The sequence below is a fragment of the Ciconia boyciana genome, chromosome 11, assembly GCF_034638445.1.
Source record: "Ciconia boyciana chromosome 11, ASM3463844v1, whole genome shotgun sequence".
NCBI lineage: Eukaryota > Metazoa > Chordata > Aves > Ciconiiformes > Ciconiidae > Ciconia > Ciconia boyciana.
In genome coordinates, this window is record NC_132944.1 from 16,120,427 (window position 1) to 16,141,099 (window position 20,673).

At 42.0% G+C, this 20,673-nt stretch overlaps 1 protein-coding gene across 23 annotated transcripts in view; it reads left to right on the forward strand.

The window, feature by feature from the left end:
* MAGI1 (membrane associated guanylate kinase, WW and PDZ domain containing 1) overlaps positions 1 to 20,673 on the forward strand; it is a 362,679-nt gene that overhangs the window by 262,859 nt on the left and 79,147 nt on the right. For all 23 annotated transcript variants that reach the window (XM_072875929.1, XM_072875931.1, XM_072875932.1 and 20 more), the window contains exons 3-4: positions 7,738 to 7,857; positions 20,060 to 20,266. In XM_072875929.1, the coding sequence (XP_072732030.1) occupies positions 7,738 to 7,857; positions 20,060 to 20,266 (327 nt within the window). The remainder of the gene's footprint in view (positions 1 to 7,737; positions 7,858 to 20,059; positions 20,267 to 20,673) is intronic.

Genomic DNA, 20,673 nt, shown 5'->3' on the forward strand with positions numbered 1-20,673 from the left:
TGCAGGTGTCTGGTGAGGTAACAGCAATCACTCAAAGAGAGGGATCCAGAAGGCGGGCTGCTGCTATTGCGAACCCAAGAACATTTATTATTTATGTTTTATTTGATGCCAGAATACTCTTTTTTCCTTAGGAGAAAGCAAATAAATGCTCTGAAGGACACATGAAGAGGTTGTAACTGCATTAGCAACTGCCACGCTGCCGTAGTACCATTGGTGGTACTTTCCCAGGTCAAGGAAGTGCCGCTGTATTTGAATATTTGGCAAAGATCCTTAAACAGGTCATTTTAAAGTGGCTTTCTTGGGGAGTATGGCAGGTTTTGTACCCTTACTTCTGCTATTCATCAGGTAATTATCAGTTTATTTTAAGTTGATATTATTGAGTTGAGAGCGAACCCCCTCATGCTGAATTGGCTTTGTGTAGCCACAGCACGGTGTTTCACGACACATACAAACGAGCTTGCAAAGCCCCAGCGCAGCAGCAAGTTATTTTTGTCCCTTTTAATCTGTTAGACCCTGATCCTGATCTGTAGGGTTTCCTAAATCCCATTGATTTCTCTAGAATTAGGCTCCTGAAGTCCTTTGAGAGCCTGGGTCTGGCTGATCTTGTGCTATAAAACGGAAACAAACCCACTTTCTCTACCTCAAAATGCTATAAGGATAAATGTGTTGAAGATTATCAATGTCCTTATTTGGTGGCAGCGAAGGCCACAGGAATACCAAAAATAGATTTAAAAGGGACAAAAATAACTCGCTGCCTGGAGGGTATACAGACTCCGAGCCGTTGCTGTGCGGCTTGGCTGAATCGTTTCTCCAGGGAGGCTCCAGGCAGTCAGTACTTCTTTGAGAGAAAGGGCCAGAGAGATGCAACTGGACACGGTGCCTGAGAAAGAGGGAGAGCGGCTTTTACGTGCTCTGAGGGTCAACCTGCCACTGCTCGTGTGCGTGGCCAGCAGTCCTTTGAGCAAGCGAGGATCCTCACAAGCTGCTGCTGTGGGATCCAGCTTTGGCCACTTAGTGTTGCTGGAAAGGCTGGTGGGAGCAGAAGGAGATAGTGAGCTCTTTGTACAAATCCCTTCCATCAGGACTGTCGTGGTTTAGCCCCAGCCGGCAACTAAGCACCACGCAGCCGCTCGCTCACTCCCCCCTGGTGGGATGGGGGAGAGAATCGGAAGAGCAAAAGTAAGAAAACTCGAGGGTTGAGATAAAGACAGTTTAATAGGGAAAGCAAAAGCCGCGCACGCAAGCAAAGCAAAGCAAGGAATTCATTCACTACTTCCCATGGGCAGGCAGGTGTTCAGCCATCTCCAGGAAAGCAGGGCTCCATCACGCGTAATGGTTACTTGGGAAGACAAACGCCATCACTCCAAATGTCCCCCCTTCCTTCTTCTTCCCCAGCTTTATATACTGAGCATGACGTCATGTGGTATGGAATAGCCCTTTGGTCAGTTTGGGTCAACTATCCTGGCTGTGTTCCCCTCCCAGCTTCTTGGGCACCTGGCAGAGCACAGGAAGCTGAAAAGTCCTTGACTGGTGCAGCAACAACTAAAACATCTCTGTATTATCAACACTGTTTTCAGCACAAATCCAAAACATAGCCCCATACCAGCTACTATAAAGAAAATTAACTCTATCTCAGCTGAAACCAGGACATCCCCCTATAGAAAAAAAAATTACTTTAGACCACAGCCACGAAATGCATTTCTTTCTGAAATGTGTCTGTAGAAAGACAGGTTTGTCTTGGTCAGCTGTTTTCTGGGTCTAATCAGTCATTCCTGCTGACCACAGTGACAGAAATTTGCTTTTAGTACTGCAGTTATCTGTGTGGCCAGGAAGAGTCAATCAGCATCTGTTCCTGCGCATGCATCATTAACAGAGCTGTGAATTAATTTCTAGCGACAGACCACATTCTCCTTTGGACTGAATTTCTACTCCGCCACCGAGACACTTTGAATGCTTGTCACATTCTTGTGGTTTATAGGTATCAAGTCACTGGCTAGAGAAGGAACAGATAACATTTAAAATCCCAGAATGAGCTTCCTGAGTTTCGATTTTCAGGAGAAATTTGTATTTATAAGTCAACAGACTAGACCTTTCTGAAACATCCATTTCCTCATGTAGTTACAACTATAAATTACCCCTTACTCCTTACCATAGGTAAGTGGGGACACACACGTGTATAATGGATAGCATAACAGTGTCCAAATACAATTCCTTCTACTGCTGTTGAAAAAAACCAGTCAGTAGTCTTAGTTTGGATAACCCCAGAAGTCAATAAGGTGAAGTAGTTCTGTGTACAACGTTTTCTTACAGATAGGTTCCACTTTATTTTTTGTTAGCATAGATATGGCTATTTCTAATACTGTGCTGCAGATAAGTTCTGCCTTAAGCTTGGCTGCTAATCAAGTTGCCTCTTCTGGAGACAGACCAGGTTGTCTCTGTCTTTTCCCTTCTCCGCTTGCCATTAGCAGATCTGTGGAGTTTGTCCTGCCTTCCAGTTATCTAGCACCGTAGGTGACAGATGCAGGAGAGCCAAAGCAGGCGCTCCAAATTATCCTGTGACATGAGGGAAGAAGGTGACCTCTAAACACTGTGCAGAGGAAAGAGGGGCTGTTTTCTCAATATGCTTCTTCCTTGGCAGCTGAAGGTTTTTTTTCAGTGTAGGTGATGAGAGGAGTCTCTTCTTGCTGAATGAAGAAAAATACCAGTCTTTGAGAGCAATGGCAAGAACAGCATCCTTCCTTCTAACCCGCCTGCAAATAGCCTCTCGGCAAACCCCACAACAGCGCTTGGCGTTGCAGCTTTGTGAGTCACTAGCAGCCCTGTACACTTCACGTTAAAACCTTGTTTACTACAGTTCCATTCACCTGTGGTAACCACCAGTGACTTGAGTTTGTATAAAATATGGTTGTAGCAACTGTAGCATTACTCTGAGTGTACAACTCCCGCGTTATCTGTCATTTTAAGAGAAGCTGGTCAGTGGAGATGAGAAGCAAATGACTTGAGGTTTGATCAGCTATATTTTGGTGGCTCACCAGGTTGTTATTGCCAGCCAGTGGAACTGGATAAAGAGTTTGCGGAAATCATTGCTTTGCAAATGGGCGATGTAGGTGTTCTGCACTTGGGAAGTCAACTTCTGAATGACTTGCTAGGGGCTGTTTTGGCGCATGGTAACAGAATTACTGCTCAATAACTGTTTTTGTTTTGTTTTAACAAGAAAGTAATTGAAGTGACTACAGCCCCTTTGAAGTCTTTATAATAAGCAAAGATTCTGATTAATTTAGCAGCAGGGCATCAGTGGCTATTAACAGCTTAACATGAGGCCCTGGTAGATTGATAAGGAGCTAAACAGCCCCTGAATCACATATTAACAATCTGGCCATACTATAATTGAGGCTCATGTTGGGTAATTGTCAGCATGGTTGATAGGCAACACAACAGCAGCAGCTATTTGTCTTTTAAATGGGCACTTAAATTATTCAGAATAATAGTTGATAGTCATCAGTACATCTGAGCCACAGTCCAGTTATTCTAGGCATGGATGACAAGCTTTAGTTTTAGTCTAGGCATGGATGACAAGATTTAGTTAGCTTAAGTACAGCACTGGACTCTGTGTGGGCAAACTCACCTGTGTCTATAAGCAATTTCTCAGGTGGGGTCTCCAGCCCATGATGAGATCCCTCTTCTGTGGCCCAAGCATTAGTGGTGCATAAATAAACTAGGATGCAGCTAGCTTGGGTGTGATAACCAAACCACCAGCCAGGCAAACGTTTCACCTAGCATCTGAGCCACCCATGTTATATGTAGTTTTACCTCCCCAGACCAAGAGAGAAGGTAAAACCTGCAATGCTAAGCAGTAGCCTTATTTTTATTTATTTATTTTCTTAAGTCTGCTGTGGTTGCAGAAGATTTGAGCAATTCCCCTGTGAATTTAATGTCTCTAACTAGTTTTATATGTTGTGGGACATTCTAGCCAAATAAGAGTGAAAGTTTATGAACCATTAAATGTGCAGAAGGAGTCAGTAACCACTCCATTGCTCCTCCAGTTCCTTCTTGTTGTAGCATTAACAATTCTGAGCTAGTCACACAGTGAGACATAGCTCAAATTAATTAGCTAAATTGGTACCTAATGGCAATAAGATTTGATGCCACTTAATATTTCAGTGCAAACATGGCAGGCAGGTTAACGTGTTTAAATATGATTGGCTTGCCTTTTCTGGTGGAGTATCTTAACTCCTGTTTGGGCCGTCTGCAGCACTCATTGTGCTCAATTAATTCTGCCATTAGCAGTGGTCGGATCTGCTATTAGCTCTGATAAAATGTACAGTCATCTCCATAGCCCTCTCCTTCAGTGATGACCATCCTGTGGTAAGGATGCTGAAATGCAGTTTAAAGGGGGAGAGAGGAAGGACACACACGCTATGCTTTGTACGTAATTAAGTCACATTAATGATGAGAAGCTTAATTACAATTTAGAGTTTATCAGCAGAAAGCTCCAGTGGTAGCTTGCAGCCTGCGATGGTGTTGGGCTGTGCACATACAGGCTGCACAGTAGTCGAGCAGTTGTTTCAGGCTGTGGAAGGGCTCGGGGTGGAAGGTGCTGATTATTCTTAGCGTCCTGTGCCTGAGAAAAGTCATCGAGTTTGCTTACGCACCTCTTGGTTTTCTTTTCTTTCCCTCTTTCTTTCTGCCCACCCTCTCCTCCCACCCCCCTTGTGAAGCAACCCTTCTGGCTTTGTTGTAAGTGTGGTTTGTAATCATTGTACACATCCCAGATGGTTCATGAAAACTCTTTGAAATGCCATCTGCCAGGCGTGTGTCCAGCCGGCAGCCTGTCATTCTGCTACAAGAAAAACGGAGGCGGGTTTTCCCTTCCCCCTGCCTTTCTGAATTGCATTCAGTAACACTTGCTCAGATGTGAAGCAGGATAACAGCCCGAGCATCTGCAAGCAATCTTTGCTCTAGACAGCAACATGGAAAGTTGTTGGGTTTTTCGCCTTCACCCAGATAAGATATCCTAACCGGTGTAGTTTTTATTTTCCCTCTGTTTGTTGCTGGGGACTGGTGCGAGGTGACAAATGTTATCTCTGTGATGTAATGTTTTTCTTTTACGCGGCGACTTGGCGTTTCTAATGCATTCAGCGTGTGTTGCAGGCAATCGTGCTGATAGCAAGCACATCTGCGATTTTTTGACTTGAACATATTCAGGAAATTAAGAACACTGAGATGAAACAAATAGATCCATTAAAATGGCTCAGAGGAATTATGGCAGAGATATAATTGTCATGTCAAATAGGCAGCCAGCACTAGTAAACTGCTGACTGCAATTTCACTGCTATAAAAATTCAGAAGGAAAAAAAAATTATTAATAAATACTCTCTGTGGGAAGATACAGATAAAGAAAAGAAGAAGGCTTTAAAAGATAAAATGAAATGAATCCTGAAGTTCCCTGATCTTTGTGTCTCATGAATGTGTGTTGTCAGTTACTGGGAAAAAGTATGTCCCGATCTTTGTCATTCGGCTCGCGTGCCGCATGGCTCAGGGTGACGTTTGACTGATGCATTGGACGAGGAGCACTACAGAGCCTAATTCTCACTTCCATTGTGCTCCAGGCATGGGACAGCTCCAGTGCATCCTTGGACGTCCTTACTGCTGAAGCTTTTCATTCTTCCTCCTTACCTCTTCTGGGCCTGGTTTAGGGGAACCTGGCGGGGGTCAAGAGCCACGATGTCCTGGTGAGGGTCCTCACAGCCTGAACATCCACAGCAATGTTGGTGCTCAGGGAGGAGGTGCTGCATCCAAGCTGCCCCTTCATCCTGGGTGCCTGCATGCTCCTTGTATGCCAGGGAGGGACCTGCGTGGACGTTGCCCGCTCAGCCTCACTGCCTGCCTTTAGATGGAAACGCAGGCGCTTGGGCAGAGAGGGGCATGTGGTGCAGTTCCAGTATTTCTCTGGTCTAGATCTGTGAAAGACATCTGTCCTCTGTTACAAACTACTTGGTAAAAATCATTGTAGTTTTACTGTAAGGATTCAAGAATACAAAGAATGCAAAATTGAATCCTTCCAAATAGGAAAGAGTAATTCTGCTAGTAGGGTGAAGATATCCATCATCATTTCCATCCTCTTTTTTGGTTTTCCTCCTCCTGCCTTCACCCATTCACACAGTTCCAAGAGAACGAATGATAGAAAAAGCATGGGAATTTATAGACTCTCTGAAGGCTGATGGGAAATCATAAAAAAGGAGAGAAAGTTTCTATTTTGAAACAAGAAATGGAGGATGTTAGAGAGTGGATGTCTATTAAGGAAATTAATTTAGTGATGGTCTTTCAAGGGTGCCACTCTGTCAAGACTGACCTCTTGAACAGTCTCTCAGATGAATAGGGCATAAGCAGACTTTCCGCTTCCCTGGCACTTGAGGAAAACACTTGCCAGATGCAGGCATGGTAAATTCATGCTCTTTCAGCTTCTGAGAGCTGGAATGGAATCTTCCCAATTAGTTTCCAGAAGCTTAGCTTCTTTATACTTTCTTCGGTCCTTTTATAGAGGGTTTAAGAAATTGTATGCACTGAGAAGGCACGGCTCAGGGGCCGGAAGAGTCCCACAGAAGTGAGAAATCATGCTTCATTAAATGTTAGGTATGGTTTCCACATCTCTAAAGTTATTCCCAAGCCAGCAGACTGGTTGCGGCCACAGCACTCAGATACCTCCAACTCTCTAACGCTGCTCTTTCTTCTAAAGTTCAGTTTCCTGTACCATCTGCAAATCTGTCATTTATATTTAATCTCAGATGTACCGAATCCAGCCATCTCCTAGCCTCCGGAGTCATGGAAAATAAAGGCTATTGAACAGAAATTGATCCTAATCAATTAAGCTGTGCTCAGTGACCTAAAATGCAGTGGCCCAAGCCATCTTAGCAAAAAGTCATGAAATGACTCATCTTACACCATGCTTCAAAGGCTGTAAATTGGTCAGAAGGGAGAAGAGTTTCAGGGCTGGCAGAGTAGCAGTGATCAGAGCCCCGTTATCCATGGGTACTATTAAAATTGTCAAGTGCTGGAGAGAGACTCAGTGTGAATTATTACTCAAAGTATTTCTTGAACTGGAATGAACTTATATGTGAACTTCTGTGAGAAGAGTTTGCAGGTTGTGTCTTTAGTAAGCATGTGTGAACGGTGCATCAAAACTGTCTCACGGTACTTTTTAATGCTGAATAAAAAATAATAGCATAAATAGAGATAAAACATTAAGAACAAATAAGGGAGAAAAGATCTTTATGATGTGAAAGAATATTTGGTGAGATAAAGTGATACAGAAATAATGGAAGCTAGAAAGACATTGCCTTATCTGAGAATACAGATTACAGTTTTAGTGAAGTTGAAGTATGAGAGACTGTGCTAATGGCGGGAAGGTAATTGCTGGCATATTCCCAGATACCGAACTCTTCCAGCTGTGTTTCTGCATGTGATATGAGATATTTCTTTGCCAGAGAGTCTTTCTGGGAATATCAAAAACACTGTTGTTGGGTGGAACAACTGGTACCACCAGCTCAACCTGTGATCTATGCCTTGTCTTGTTTTTATGTGGACTCCTAACTTCTATCTGAACTCGATGCTGCTCTCTGTGTAGCTCACCAAATTGTATTTTACAGATACTGTTGGATCTTTATGATCATTTTTTATTGTCCCTTTGAGCTCTTGATAACAAAACAACTATATTAATGTGCTAATTTTTCCTTTCAGGCACAACCCGCCCTCCAAGAGAAGGAGAAGTGCCTGGTGTGGACTATAACTTTCTGACTGTGGAGGAGTTTCTGGAGTTGGAGCGAAGTGGGACCCTTCTGGAAGTAGGAACTTACGAAGGTATGGAGCCATGGGCGGTGAAAAAGCACTTCAAATAACTGTGGTAGGACACCAGACTTGCAACACCCTCGCTTGTGTTATCCAGCTCGAGTTAGGACCTCACTTTCCATCGTAGTGCTCTACTTCCCTTTTCTCTATGTACCCTGAGAGAGGGAATTACTATATTGCTGTGCTTTTGTCTTTTCCCTTCAAGTTAACTACCTCAAAAGATTAACATCAGTAGGCCAGGAAAATCCAGTATGAAATCCGGTAACAAAATACTGAGGGAAGACAGCGTGGCCGTGAATGAAAATGCATCTTTTCTTCGTGTCCACTATAGCCCATCTCCTTGTTCACATTTTCCTCCCTCCCTCTGTCTCTCTTTCCCTTCATGTTCCCTAAGTATACATCCTTCATCACCCAGTTGTGTCTCACTCTGCAGCTACATGATGTACTGCTTTTGGCCTTTTTTTTCTTATTTATTCTTCGATAATTACTTCTAACTTGGGTGATTGTGTTGATCCTTTTTACAGCACAGCTTTACAAACAACAGCACTGAGACAGCCAAGGGGCACTGAAATGTCAGTAGGGTGAGAGCAGGAAAAAGATAGCTTTGACTTTCAAGAAAATGCAAGGCAAATTGGTCATATTTAGGTACACAATAGGATTTGTGTAACCGAACCTGCAATCTATATCTCCTTTAAATTGAAAACTCCTTTTGGGGTGGGTTTTTTCTTCCCCCCCCCTTTTTTTTTTCCCCTGGAGAACATTCAAATGTACTTCTTGAGAAGACAATGAAAAGAAATACGTTACAGGTTTGAAAGTCTTTCCAGTGTACTTCAACTCATTCATGTCATATTTGCATTTGCAAGATGTTAAATGGGTCTTGTCGTAATTACGAGAAGTTGAAAAAGCCTTATTCTTGCAGCCATTAGTAAGTAACATGAAATACATTTTAAAATATGAACTACACATAAATAGCTGATAGTCTTTGAAAAGTAGTCATCAAGTATGAACAAAAGAGATTGTGACATGTGGTTTTGGTTTTCAAGCTCTCAAAAAAAAGTCCTGAAACACTGTTTTTTCAGTCTACTTCTTTAAAAACTCCCTGTAAGGTCACCTTTAAACCTTGCACTTATTCCCAACTGCAGACAATTGCAGTGTCAAACCTGGTTTGCATGAAGATGCTAAATGTATAACTTGGTTTCACTCTTCTACCTCTCTGAGCTGATCAGCTCCATCAGCACCAATGCTAACGTTCCAGCAGCAGCACTTCTCCAAAATGAGCTTTTTCTTCTCCATGTTTCTATTTATAACACTAAATTAGTTTTCTTTGTCATGGTGCTCGAAATAGATCAGCTGAACTGCCTCGCCATTACTTCCTGATCGTATTTGTTCTGGTGACCTTTCCACTTGGAAAGACAAAATGGGTAACTATCTGTAAGCTGGCTCCTGGGATTTGCTGGGAATTAGTTTTCAGGAAATGCTGTACCCATCTGGGACAGCTATAACATGGTAGTTTCATTGCTTATGTGATTATATGCAGTAGGAGCTAAACTGTTTAGATTTCATGGGTTGCTCTTTTGAGTTGCTGAAGATGATGTTGATTTCTCATGAGCCTAATGCGTATTTCATTTCTGTGGGTGATAGAAGTGGCTGAACTTTAAAGGAATAATTTGTCAGAAGTGCTGTGAAGCCTCTTTCCCCATTGACACCAGTGATGCTGGTGCATAGTGGTTCTGGAGAGCTGGCCCATGGAAGGAAAAATCAATAAGAATAAAGCAAATAACGATGATGCATGTGTGCACATATGCATCAAGACACATTATTATTTGATTGTAATGTGAAATAAATAAAGTCCATTTTTCACTTACAGCTTCAAGAAATTATTTTGCTGCCTTCCGAGATTTCTTTAATGGCTTTGTTGTACTTTTTTTGGAAATCTTATTTTACAACTGTATTGATCAAGACAGTGTTGATCTTGATTAGATCTTGCAAGATGGTGTGATTCAGACTCAATGCTGCAATCACCAGCAGTTTTGTCTATTAAAAAAAAAAAAATCCGCCAAAAAAACCCAGACCACAAAGTAAGTTAGACTTCTCATGTCCAAGTCTTTGTTATTGCTCACCTTTATAGTCTTAGATTACTTTAATTATCATTTGTTTTATGCTGCATTTTGCTGCCCTTTTTTTTTTTTTTTTAACTGTACCACCATGATGAAGTTGATTGTATTTTTGACCCAGCCAGTGATGGCTTATTCTGAACCAGAGGGATGGAACCCAACAAAAGGAAATAATCTTCTATTTCTCTCTGGAGAACGATAAAATAATACCTTTAATGCATGGCTTTTATTATTAATAATGCTACCTATTGTACTGAGTATGAATCAAACAATTGCAAAGATAGGGCTGCTTTTTATTACAATGAAATTAGGTGATTTAGAGATGAAGGAAGAAGAATGCTATGGAATGGAGAGTAGCGATGATGAATGGGGAAGTTTTTGTGTGCCTGGCGCCACGTGGAGCCAAGGAGCCAAGCTCACGTGGCTCAAGCACGATGGTGGTTTGGGGTCAGGGTGGTCCCAAGGTCCCTCTGGCCCTTAATTTCTAAACATCTGCATGTGGTGGTGGGGGAGATGGATGTATGCTCTGTATTTCTCACCCAAATAAACAAGATAAAAGTTTACTGGATTACATTTGTTTGCCTCTTGAAGGCATAAAGCCACCCAGATACTGGCACTGTCCTTGGGAAAAACCTTGCAGGAGAAGATGTAACACAAGCGTTTGTTTAGTAACAGTTACTGAAGAGAACTTGTGGGGAGAAAGGTTAGAAAACAGGGAGCCATCAGAAGAGGGGTAATACACAGGACTTTGATGCTGATATGGATGCTATCGATTTGGAAAGAATAAAGACCAAGAAGAAGAGAACAGTTGGAAACCATAAAAGAGTAGGAGAGTGTATCAGGTTTTGAAAGAACAACCTGGGTTCTGGAAGTGCTGTACTTGCAAAGAGAGAAACTGTAAGCTGAATAGGACAAAAAAGGTGTTGCCTACCTACTGGGCTGCAGAATGTCATTATTGTCTCTTCTGGTGCACTGCAAATAGGTTCCTCTGGGCAGTTTCTGATTCACATCCCAGTGAATGCAGAGCAGGCATGGCAGCTGCTTTTCTGGTCACCTGTCACCTCCACTGTGTGCTCTGCACCCAAAATGCTCCAAAAATCCTGATGAGGTGGGAGGGGGCATTTACAAGCTTTAATCCCTGAGGTTTTCAGTTCCAGTTTTAACATGCTGATTTTTAACCATAAAGCCTAGAAACTTCTTTTTTCCCCTAATTAAAGCTACATGTTGATAACATGAATCCAGGAGCTGGAGCTGAAATCCTGGAAGACCTGCCCAAAGCTGCAATGCTGCACCAGTATTGGTGCTTTTTGCACCACGTGCATGCTGGTAAAGCTGCACGCAACACGCTCAAGCCAGTTAGTAATTCGCATTGACAATACTCATTAGGAAGGAAAAATCTTTTCAGACTGCACATTGTCTAGGCCGTCTGGTGGATAGGAAACCATGGTAATTGTAATCTCAGGCATTTATTGACTGATCCTTCAGGGCATAAAATACTGATGGATGCGTGGAAGTAATTGTGTAGGTTACTAATTATTTAGCAGTTACTTCTGCATTTGAATTGCAGGCTCTCACAGGGACCCCAAGGGAGAACTGTTTTGAGCAGAACCACAACTTCTAGATTTTATTTCCATTTCTTCCCTAGCTGCTGAGTGGCCCTGGGCAAATCAGGTGACTGCTCTATACTTCAGGTTACTGGCCTGGAGAATATTAAAAAAACACTTACTTCTCTCTTCATTAATATTTCAGCAGATGCCCTGTGCCTGCAGTTATCTCCTATTACAAATAGGAGGGAGAGAGTGGAAGCAATGGTATTTCAGAGGGCTGTGCTGAATGCAGCAGTGGGGATGGGCGCTGTGCAGAGATGCACGGGGACATTAGCATGGTGGCTGAATTTTGAATGGGGATGGCTGTGTCACCAGGGTCTGGCAAGGCTGTATTAATGAATGCCTGCCCAGCACTTAGTGATCCTCAAAAGAAAAAGTGCTGCACTTTATAACATGTGAAGGGTTATTACATTATAGCGTATTATTGTCAAGGCATCATCTTTCATTCTCAGGACAAGTGTTATGTGATTGCCAAGAGAAGTAATAAGTAATCTGCATTAGTCTCATGACTAAGATGTAATGGGGTGACTTGCTAACATTTTTAAAGTGTATAAAACTAGCTACTGTAGACAGGGTCTCCGATTGTGGTACTTAATGAGTGTAATAAATTACCTTAATAGTGCAGTTAGAATTTCAGCTGAAGTAGAGAGGTGTATTCAGCAACATGCTTCAAATCAAGATGCCTTTAGCCTAATTTATCTGATGTGCTAGCTCTCCTTGCGTTTTTCTGCAGCAGCCCCACTCCCCCAGCTGCTTTAGCAAAATGGCTGGATTTTCTTTGCTGCATTTCTGGTGTCTTCGCAGCCTGTGGGTCTCGCCAACTTGGTACAACCTTGAAATGAGTGCTGTGTCTGTGGCATGCAAAGCATGACAGGAAGATTGGGCGACTAAGGGTGGCAGATGCTGGGGATGCCCATGCAGCAGAACAACATGTTCCGCTTAATAAGATAAGATCCGCTTATTAATGTCTCCATACTACAGATTGACTCAATAAATCATAATGGCTCCTTTAGCACCATTACAATGTATCATGTTGAATATCCACTTATTAACATCTGCGCACTGCAGAAAGATTCCTCTTCTATCTTTGGCTTTTATACTTTGCTTTATTTTTAAAATTTTTTTTTGTAAACCACTAGTAAGAAAAAAAGCCAACATGTTCTTGTGTATGTGCATGACTATCAGTGTTAAGCATGAGTGCTGCTATGCTGAAGTGTCATCTGATAACAATGCTTCATTCTACAAACAGCTAAAGTGGTAGCTGAGTAACTCTCTCTAAAAGCAGATATTCAAATATCTGATAGGGCTTTAGAGTGGTTTTGAATTTCCTATGGCATTCCTGATTGGCTTCTCTCTGTGCACTTTCAATAAGAAGTTTCCCAATGTGAGCTCTGTCTGAAATTGTTCATTAGCAGTCCCGCTTTTCACTGTTTTTTGATGCATCTTAAAACACAAACTTTGGGGGAAGAGGTTGTTCCCAAACACCTCTGGCAAAAAAAGGATGTGGTGAGTTGGTTGTTTTTTTCCTAAGTTAGATCTCAGGGGTTTTAAGGCATTATTGACTCTCTTAACCACGGTCTGATGTGTCGAAGGCCGTTCATAGTAGTCCATTGATAGATGGCAGCCAGGCACATTTCAGCATTGTTTCTTGGTACTGGATGTGCTCGGGACTGTCTCTAGAGTTGGCTGCTCCTCGCTGATGTTATCCAGCTCCTTTGCAGCTGGGCAGCCCTTCTGTGCCAGGAGGCAGCCCAGCCTCCGCGAGCCGTGGCATTTCCCTTCCACTGCAGAGCTCACCCCTCACTGCAGGCTACAATACACACGCCACTGCCTTCCTGAGAGGCAGGGTGTTAATGGGCACATCCTCATGGTGGGAGTATATACATAAATATTTAAGTATTTGCAAGAAGGAGAGTTGCATATTGCAATGGCTTAGCGTGGCATTTTCTTGATTCCTACAGCCTTGTGCTAGGTAGGGTGCGTTCCAGCTGCTTCTGCTGTGTTCTCTGTACATACCATGCACAAGCACATGCTTATTTATGTTCCCTATGATTTTTTTTTTTAATCTATTTGCATGTGGATATAACAGTTGCTGTAATAAACCTGAGCTCAGGAAACACACGGAGCTTCCATAGCCATCTCATGCCCCATGCTACCAAGATCTTACTGCTTATGTGTTACTTTAAGTATCTTTGCTTTGTTTAGGCTTGTTAGAAATTTTCCATGCATTAAATGTGCTTGAACGCAGCTGTACATGAGTGTTAACAATAGCATGTGGCAATACCTAGTGATATCTCAACCCAGGAAAAATCAGAATAAATGAGACTGATTTGATCTGTAGCTGACTTTCTGCTATGCTGCCATTGCCTATAAGGACACTAATTGGACTATATGTTAGGTTTTAGACATAAATTGAAATGTGCATATTGTAACATTTTGACTAATTTAACAAGAAACCCAGACTGATCTTTCGGATAACCTCACCATTAATAACTGCAAAAATTGACAGAGAATCTACTATTTAAAGCAAATTGGATTTGCATGTATTGTAGGTTAATTTCTCCGAGATCTCTTTCATTGCCTATGTTTTGCTTCCGATCCAGATGCCGTATCTGCGGCCGCCTCCCGGTTGCCTGGATACTCTGGATTTCCTCAAGGCAATTGCTAATCAATGTGCAGTTGCAGCTAGGTGAATCCCACAAACAGCAGCCAGATCTGTCATCTCAATGTAGAAATCTGTAGCAGAATGTGATCTGGGAAGAGAACAGACAAAACACTGGAGCAGGAGCTCTGCTCCCAGGAAACAGTTCATCCTGTGCTAATCAGACACAAGCACTCTTGCTGGATGAGATGAGCAGCGGCTGTTCTGCTAAAATTAAGGGTCAATTGTTTTGGTCCTTATACAATGCAGAGAAGAGCAGCTGCATCTCGGTAAAGAAAACAATTACATTAATAATTACATTTAAAGTCTTCATGTCAAGGCCTTGCTTAATTTTGCTGCTTATCTCCAAGTCTCTTTCCCAAAATACCCATTTGCATCAATACGGTAAGCTACGAACTGCTTTTTAAAACATGAGCTGTTAATGGAATCCTTGTTAACACAGAGTGGTAGCTTTGAAGATCAGATGCACTTCTCTTGGACTCAGGGTCCTCTGTGCTACACAGAGGCTTTTGAGTTTCTTGAGTTTTTTTATAATTGCAAAATTATGCTTCACAGTAGGCGTCAGTAAATTCAGAACTGCGAGAACTCTGCTCAGTACTTTACTGAGAGACAAATACACTCCACGTCCCAGGCCTTATCTCTTCACACCGGAAAAGAAAGACAAATTCTCCTCCCCTCAAAAAACCATAATAGCTACAGCAAAGCCAACACCTACAGATGAAAGTAACTGAAATACATGGTTTGTGACCACATTCTTCAGCTGGCGTTGTACCAATGCTCAAGCTCGTGCTTGACCTTGCACACAGCTCCTCTGCCTTCTTTCACCTCTTCATTTCAGCTCTGCTGCCCTGTCCCCGCCCTAGCAGCCTCCCTGGTCTCATCTTCCCTCTCTGCAAGGTGAAACACCTGCTTTCATATCCACTCCACTTTAGACCCTGTTAGATTGCGTCTCTGTTCTTGTGCATTTCTACCCGTTCCAGAAACAGCATCTTGGATGGATGTAGTCCTTTCAACTCGAATTGAATTGAATGGTGATTGACAAAAGTTTGTCTGGATTAGATTCATAGTTATTTTACTTAAGGGTAGCTGATGGGTGTATTTTTGTGAATTACATTTCAAATTCCAGGTCACATAAAAAATGTAAGGTTGTCTGTGAATTTACTGCCCATCAGGGGAATATTTAATAAGAATGTTTTGTTATTTTGATGTATAAGAAAAGTTTTCCATTACCACTAGGTTTCTAAAATATAAAAAGAAAGTTCTCTTGGCTGACAGCGTTGCTTTAATTCGTAAGCTGCAGGACAGGGTGGAAGCTGCTGTAGATTGCTTTCATTGATTATGATCGCTGCTTGAATTGGCAGAGGAAGAAGTGTTATGATGATGAGAACTTGTCTTATTGTTGTGATTAGCTGTTACTAAAGTCTAATTACTGTGCGTGATGCTAAAATGTGTAAGCTGCTGACACTTAGAGATAAGGAGATGAAAAGAAATCAACTCATTCCAAATAGCTATTCTGATTTTTTCCATTATTATTGTTATTTTTGTGCACTCTCCGGAGTGGCGCTTTGGAGTGCATGGATTAAGTCATGGGTTTGGCTGTAAAAACTGCCATCAAACTTTAGCTGTGGTTAAGTAAGCTTTAAGCACCAAGGGACTGAATAAAATAGCGGTTAGTGAAAGGTGATGACAAGGAATTCAGTTAATGGCATGTGCATCTGCTGAGTGAATGCATTGTTATTAGCTATCAATTTGGTTGCTGTAGGCAGGATCCAAATGTGACTGAGAAGACGGTAAAGCTTAGGAGCTCGGTTCCCATAGGAATCAGATATGGGAAAGTGCTGTTTCTGCCATGCTGGCTGCTTCAAAACTGGCATTTCCACAGAGAAGTAGAGACTTCCCGCTGTCTTCATCAAGAAATCTCCTTCGTCTGCAAGATGGGCTGCTCTTTTCCAGCTTTGAGACATCATGTTAGAGACATAGTCCTCAGAAGTTTTGCAGAGCTTCACCTGAGCTTTTGGGGGAGCTGAGCACCCCAGAGAGTCCTGCCATAACTACTGTGCTGACTTTAGAAAATGTTTTGGGATCCTCTGGGATGGCAGATGCTTGTGTATGCACATGTAACATGCTGTTAATAATTAGAGCTGATTGGATATTCAGTACAAATTACACTGGCTATGAAGTTAGCCCCTTTTTCAAGCTTACAAGTGGCTCACAAAACACTGTTAAAGCATATTTTTAAATGTATGTTTTTTCATAAACATTGACAGATTTAATTTGAACAAATAATGTTGGGTCTGAGTGTTTTAAAACTCTTGCTGGGCTGTTCACTGTCAGTTGTTAATGGTGCACATTTGGATGTCTTAGTCGCAGGGTAAATATTTTGTCTTTCTAATTTCTAGGATTAAACATGAGTTTCGATGATAATTTTAAGTGCCAGTCCCTCCTAATGGTGTGTCCCCTGCCCCCACGCCCAGGCCCACGTGCCATGTCTTCAAAAAGAACTGCTTAGAGAAGAGAAATAGGTCTGACTGCATCCAGCAAACATGAGGAAAAGAGAGTATTTCCATTTTCTCTCATACTCCATGACACCTGGTAGCCGGGTTGGAGCTTTCTTTTGCAGTTTTTCGTCATGAGATGGGTTGTTTCTCAAACCTGTATGTCCTTGTGTGAATCTGAAGGAAGAGCTGTGATGTTTTGGAATATTGACTCAGGCTGAATCTGCCTTCTGTGGAGGAAAGAGAAAAGTTCAGCCCCAATGGCTGCATTTCCCATATTCTGCAAAACAAAACCCACACGTGCAGAGCCATGCTCAGTTTCAGATTCATATTTGCTCTTTGTATATGTTCATACATTCTTGTACGAATCCTCTAAGACAGCACGCTGTGTTGGTAGAAAATAATTATTTGCTAATAGTAGTTCCAACAACCATGGCTGGTTTGAAAAATGACTAGTGATTTTGATGTAAGCAAATGTGAAATACTTTAGAGAAGCCTGTTTTTCTGCTGAGGAACAGCTCTCTGTGGACAGTTAGGAACTCCAGCCTTGCTTGTTGCTAGAAGAACTGAAAAAGAACAAAACTCAGAGATATCATCATCTATTTCTCTTTAGTTGGAGGAGGGATGGTAACATCTGTGCTATGTTCTTGTCCAGGAGAAACACAAATGCACAGTAGCAACATATATATCCCCTTCATTCATTTTGTTGCATCCATTGCAAAAAGATTTAACCATTTACAACAGACCTGAAATAAATTTTGCAAAAATAGTGATGTGCAGTGCTATAAATAAAAGCTGTTCTCACGTATATGCCACACATGTGGATCTCTCTGCTTAGCAGTTAACATCCGTAGAAAACACACGTTTTGGATGGAAAAACAAAAAACAAAACCAAAAAACCCCAAAGTAGCAGCATTCTTGGGGAGAAATGCCAAAGAGGATAGGATGAGAGCAGGGTAGATTATCCTTTTTCTGCCCACCTGCCTTTGTATTTTCCCTTTGCACTCTCTTGCCCCCATTCCTCCTCTTTTTGCATAAAATAGTCCTGCAGTATATAGAGCATAAGAATCATTTCTCTAGCAGAGACTGCAACCTGCTTGAGGAGCCTCCATCCCCATTAGAGGCTCTTTCCAGAAGAAGTAATTTCCTTCTCCCTATAAATTATGCATCAATGTACATTTAAGATTCTGAAATGATGAACAGAAGATGAAAGCGTTGCAGAGTGTTGCTGTTCCTATGGAGCTGAATCCACGACGTTGTATACAGGCTCGAACACACCTTGTTAAGACAAGCCTGCACGTGTTGCTGTCCTAGTACTCCGGCTGTAAAAGCATGGAGATAGGAGCTCCTCTGACTTCTCCAGCAGCAGCTCTGTAAGAAAGACTTTTCCTCCTGTTGGAAGGCAGTGAGTGGGAAAGATAGCAACATGTGTCCAAATTGGTCTTCCCAGAAGGACTCTGCAAACCTGAGCCAGGGTGATTCCTGGTCTCCCTTGCTCCTGATATGTCCGGAGACCTTCCAGAGTCTCAGGCTGAGATCTGTGAGTGCTGGGGCATGCATGATCCCTGTGGCCTTACCCTAAAGCTGACAACACGCACAGCTTCAGAGTTGTAAGGGACTTAGATGCTCTAAAGGGAAAGGCAACTCAGTCAGCTGAACAGGAGTTGAGGTAACCAACTAGTACTTCCAAACTGAAATAAGGATATGCCATTTTGAACCTCAAGTGTGTGATGGTTGAGCAGTAGGAAATGCATTGGGTGAGTGGAACTACTGCATACAGCAGTGGGGCAGGTCAATGCAGAGCTGCTTGGCTAACTTTAAACTCAGTGTCATAGCTCAGTGTATGAATGATGTTGTCGGCTTCTGCAACAAAAATACACATGCATATGTATAAAAATAAATGAAAAAGAAATCTTTTCTAGCGCAGATGAGGTTTTAAAGTGCCTTTGCACAATCTGCCTTTGGCATGTGGTTTCCATCTAGTGTAACAGGGGTAATAAAGGGGCATGTACACTTTCTGGGGAATGGATATTAAATATATAACGTAATTATGTATTACAAAATTGAAAAATGCTTTCAGGTTATACATAGCCTATGGACATAGATGAAGAATGTAATCAAATGTACATGTATATTTTAGAGAAGAATTTTGTGCTGCTGCCACAGTTGAAGCTTTATCTGTGCACCCCCACGTGGGTTTATACAAAGCTCTATGGGAAAGCATCCTTTATATTTTGTCATGCCAGAGAGTATAGGGAAAATTTTTAAGTTCACCCTTGGAATCTGAAGGTGGCAAATGAAAATTAATAATAATTATTGAAAGGGAAAATTTGGGGAGTTTTATGCAAAACTGTTGTATATCACAGATGATTGTATAAAAAGTAAAAGATGCACCTTGCAATAGGCCTGAATTCCTGTAATGCCCAGTGCTGCAGGAACCGATTCCAGACCTGAGATTCCTGTGGAGCATTTCAGGGCAAATCAAGCACTACTGTGGTGTTTGAGGTGAAGTGAAACAGGAACAGTGAAATACCTCTGTGCAGTTCTGGCATCAATGAACCTGCACTTATTCTCTATTTCTTCCATGGTCACTTAAAATGACAGCGAAGTATCCCAAGCACTTTGCACTGTTTGTGTCACGTCTGGTGATGGCTGCCAAGAGCCGTGCGTTTGCATAACTGTGGGTGCATTTCAGTCCCTTCAAGTTTTGCTTTAAGGTCTGGTTGTTCACTTCTACCCAAGTTGACCCAACTGCTGAGTTTCCTTTCCTTTTCTCTCCTTTGACAAAGTTTTCTTTTAGAGAGAGAATAGTTTTTGCTTTTTAAATGCAACCTCCACCCTAAAAGAACCTGCGTATTAAAGCAGGCCATCGAGCCTTTCATCACTTATCTGGGTGATGGCAGTCATGAATTTTTTATTTTCTGCAGGGCTCACTCCAGATCTGCCACAGCATTGTGTGGGTGCACACATGTAAAAAGGCTACTAATTGAAATTCAGATGTAACAAGATGAAGTTTTGCTATTCACCATGACTGCCTTTTGTTTTAGCCCTTGTACGCTCAGTGCACCTAAACAATGCAACTATTGCTTCTCCTTTTAGATTCAACAAGAATAACTTAAAAGGCAAGAACTATTTCCGTGTCTGCTCTAGAGATGAAATATGCCCCCCCCCAAAATGGGAATGGCGTGTGTTAGTTTATTTATTTATTTACTTACTTACTTAGTTACTTGTGGGGAGAGACAGAGATTTTAATGGAATGGAAAAGAAAATAAAATAGAAATCTTGCTGCTATTAACTGCTCTCTTTTGAAGATGCAAATGCGTTTCTATTGCCTAGGTAACTATTATGGAACGCCCAAGCCTCCCAGCCAGCCCCTCAGTGGGAAAGTGACTTCCACCGATGCTTTGCAAAACCTGCAGTCTGGCTCCAAGCAGTCAACTCCAAAGCGAACCAAGTCTTACAATGATATGCAAAATGCTGGCATAGTGCATACAGAGAATGAGGAAGAGGATGATGTACCTGAAATGAGCAGTAGCTTCACAGGTAAAACGAAAATATCACAGTCCATCAGTTATGATACATGGGGAAGATTTTTGGAGGGGGATTCTTTTGTTTTTTGTTTTTAATGGGTTTTCTACAGAGCTGTCAATCCCAGACAGAACTGGCCAACAACACCGGGATGGCGGGTGTCTGGGTGTGGACAATGACATGCACGGTTGTGTCTTCTTAAAAGGCCTTGTGGGATTGAACTTGATGAGAAAAAATGGGGAAAAGTTCAAATCCATTAGTTGCAGAAAGTTCAAGGAAGAGTTGAGCTATGGTTGACAGTTCCAGTCATTATAAACAGTATCAAATGGCTCAACCAGAATACATTTGAAATTAATTATTGCTCCTTCCGAAACATGTTGCTCTCCTTTCCCCTTCCTTGCATCTAGAGATACCCGTCACAT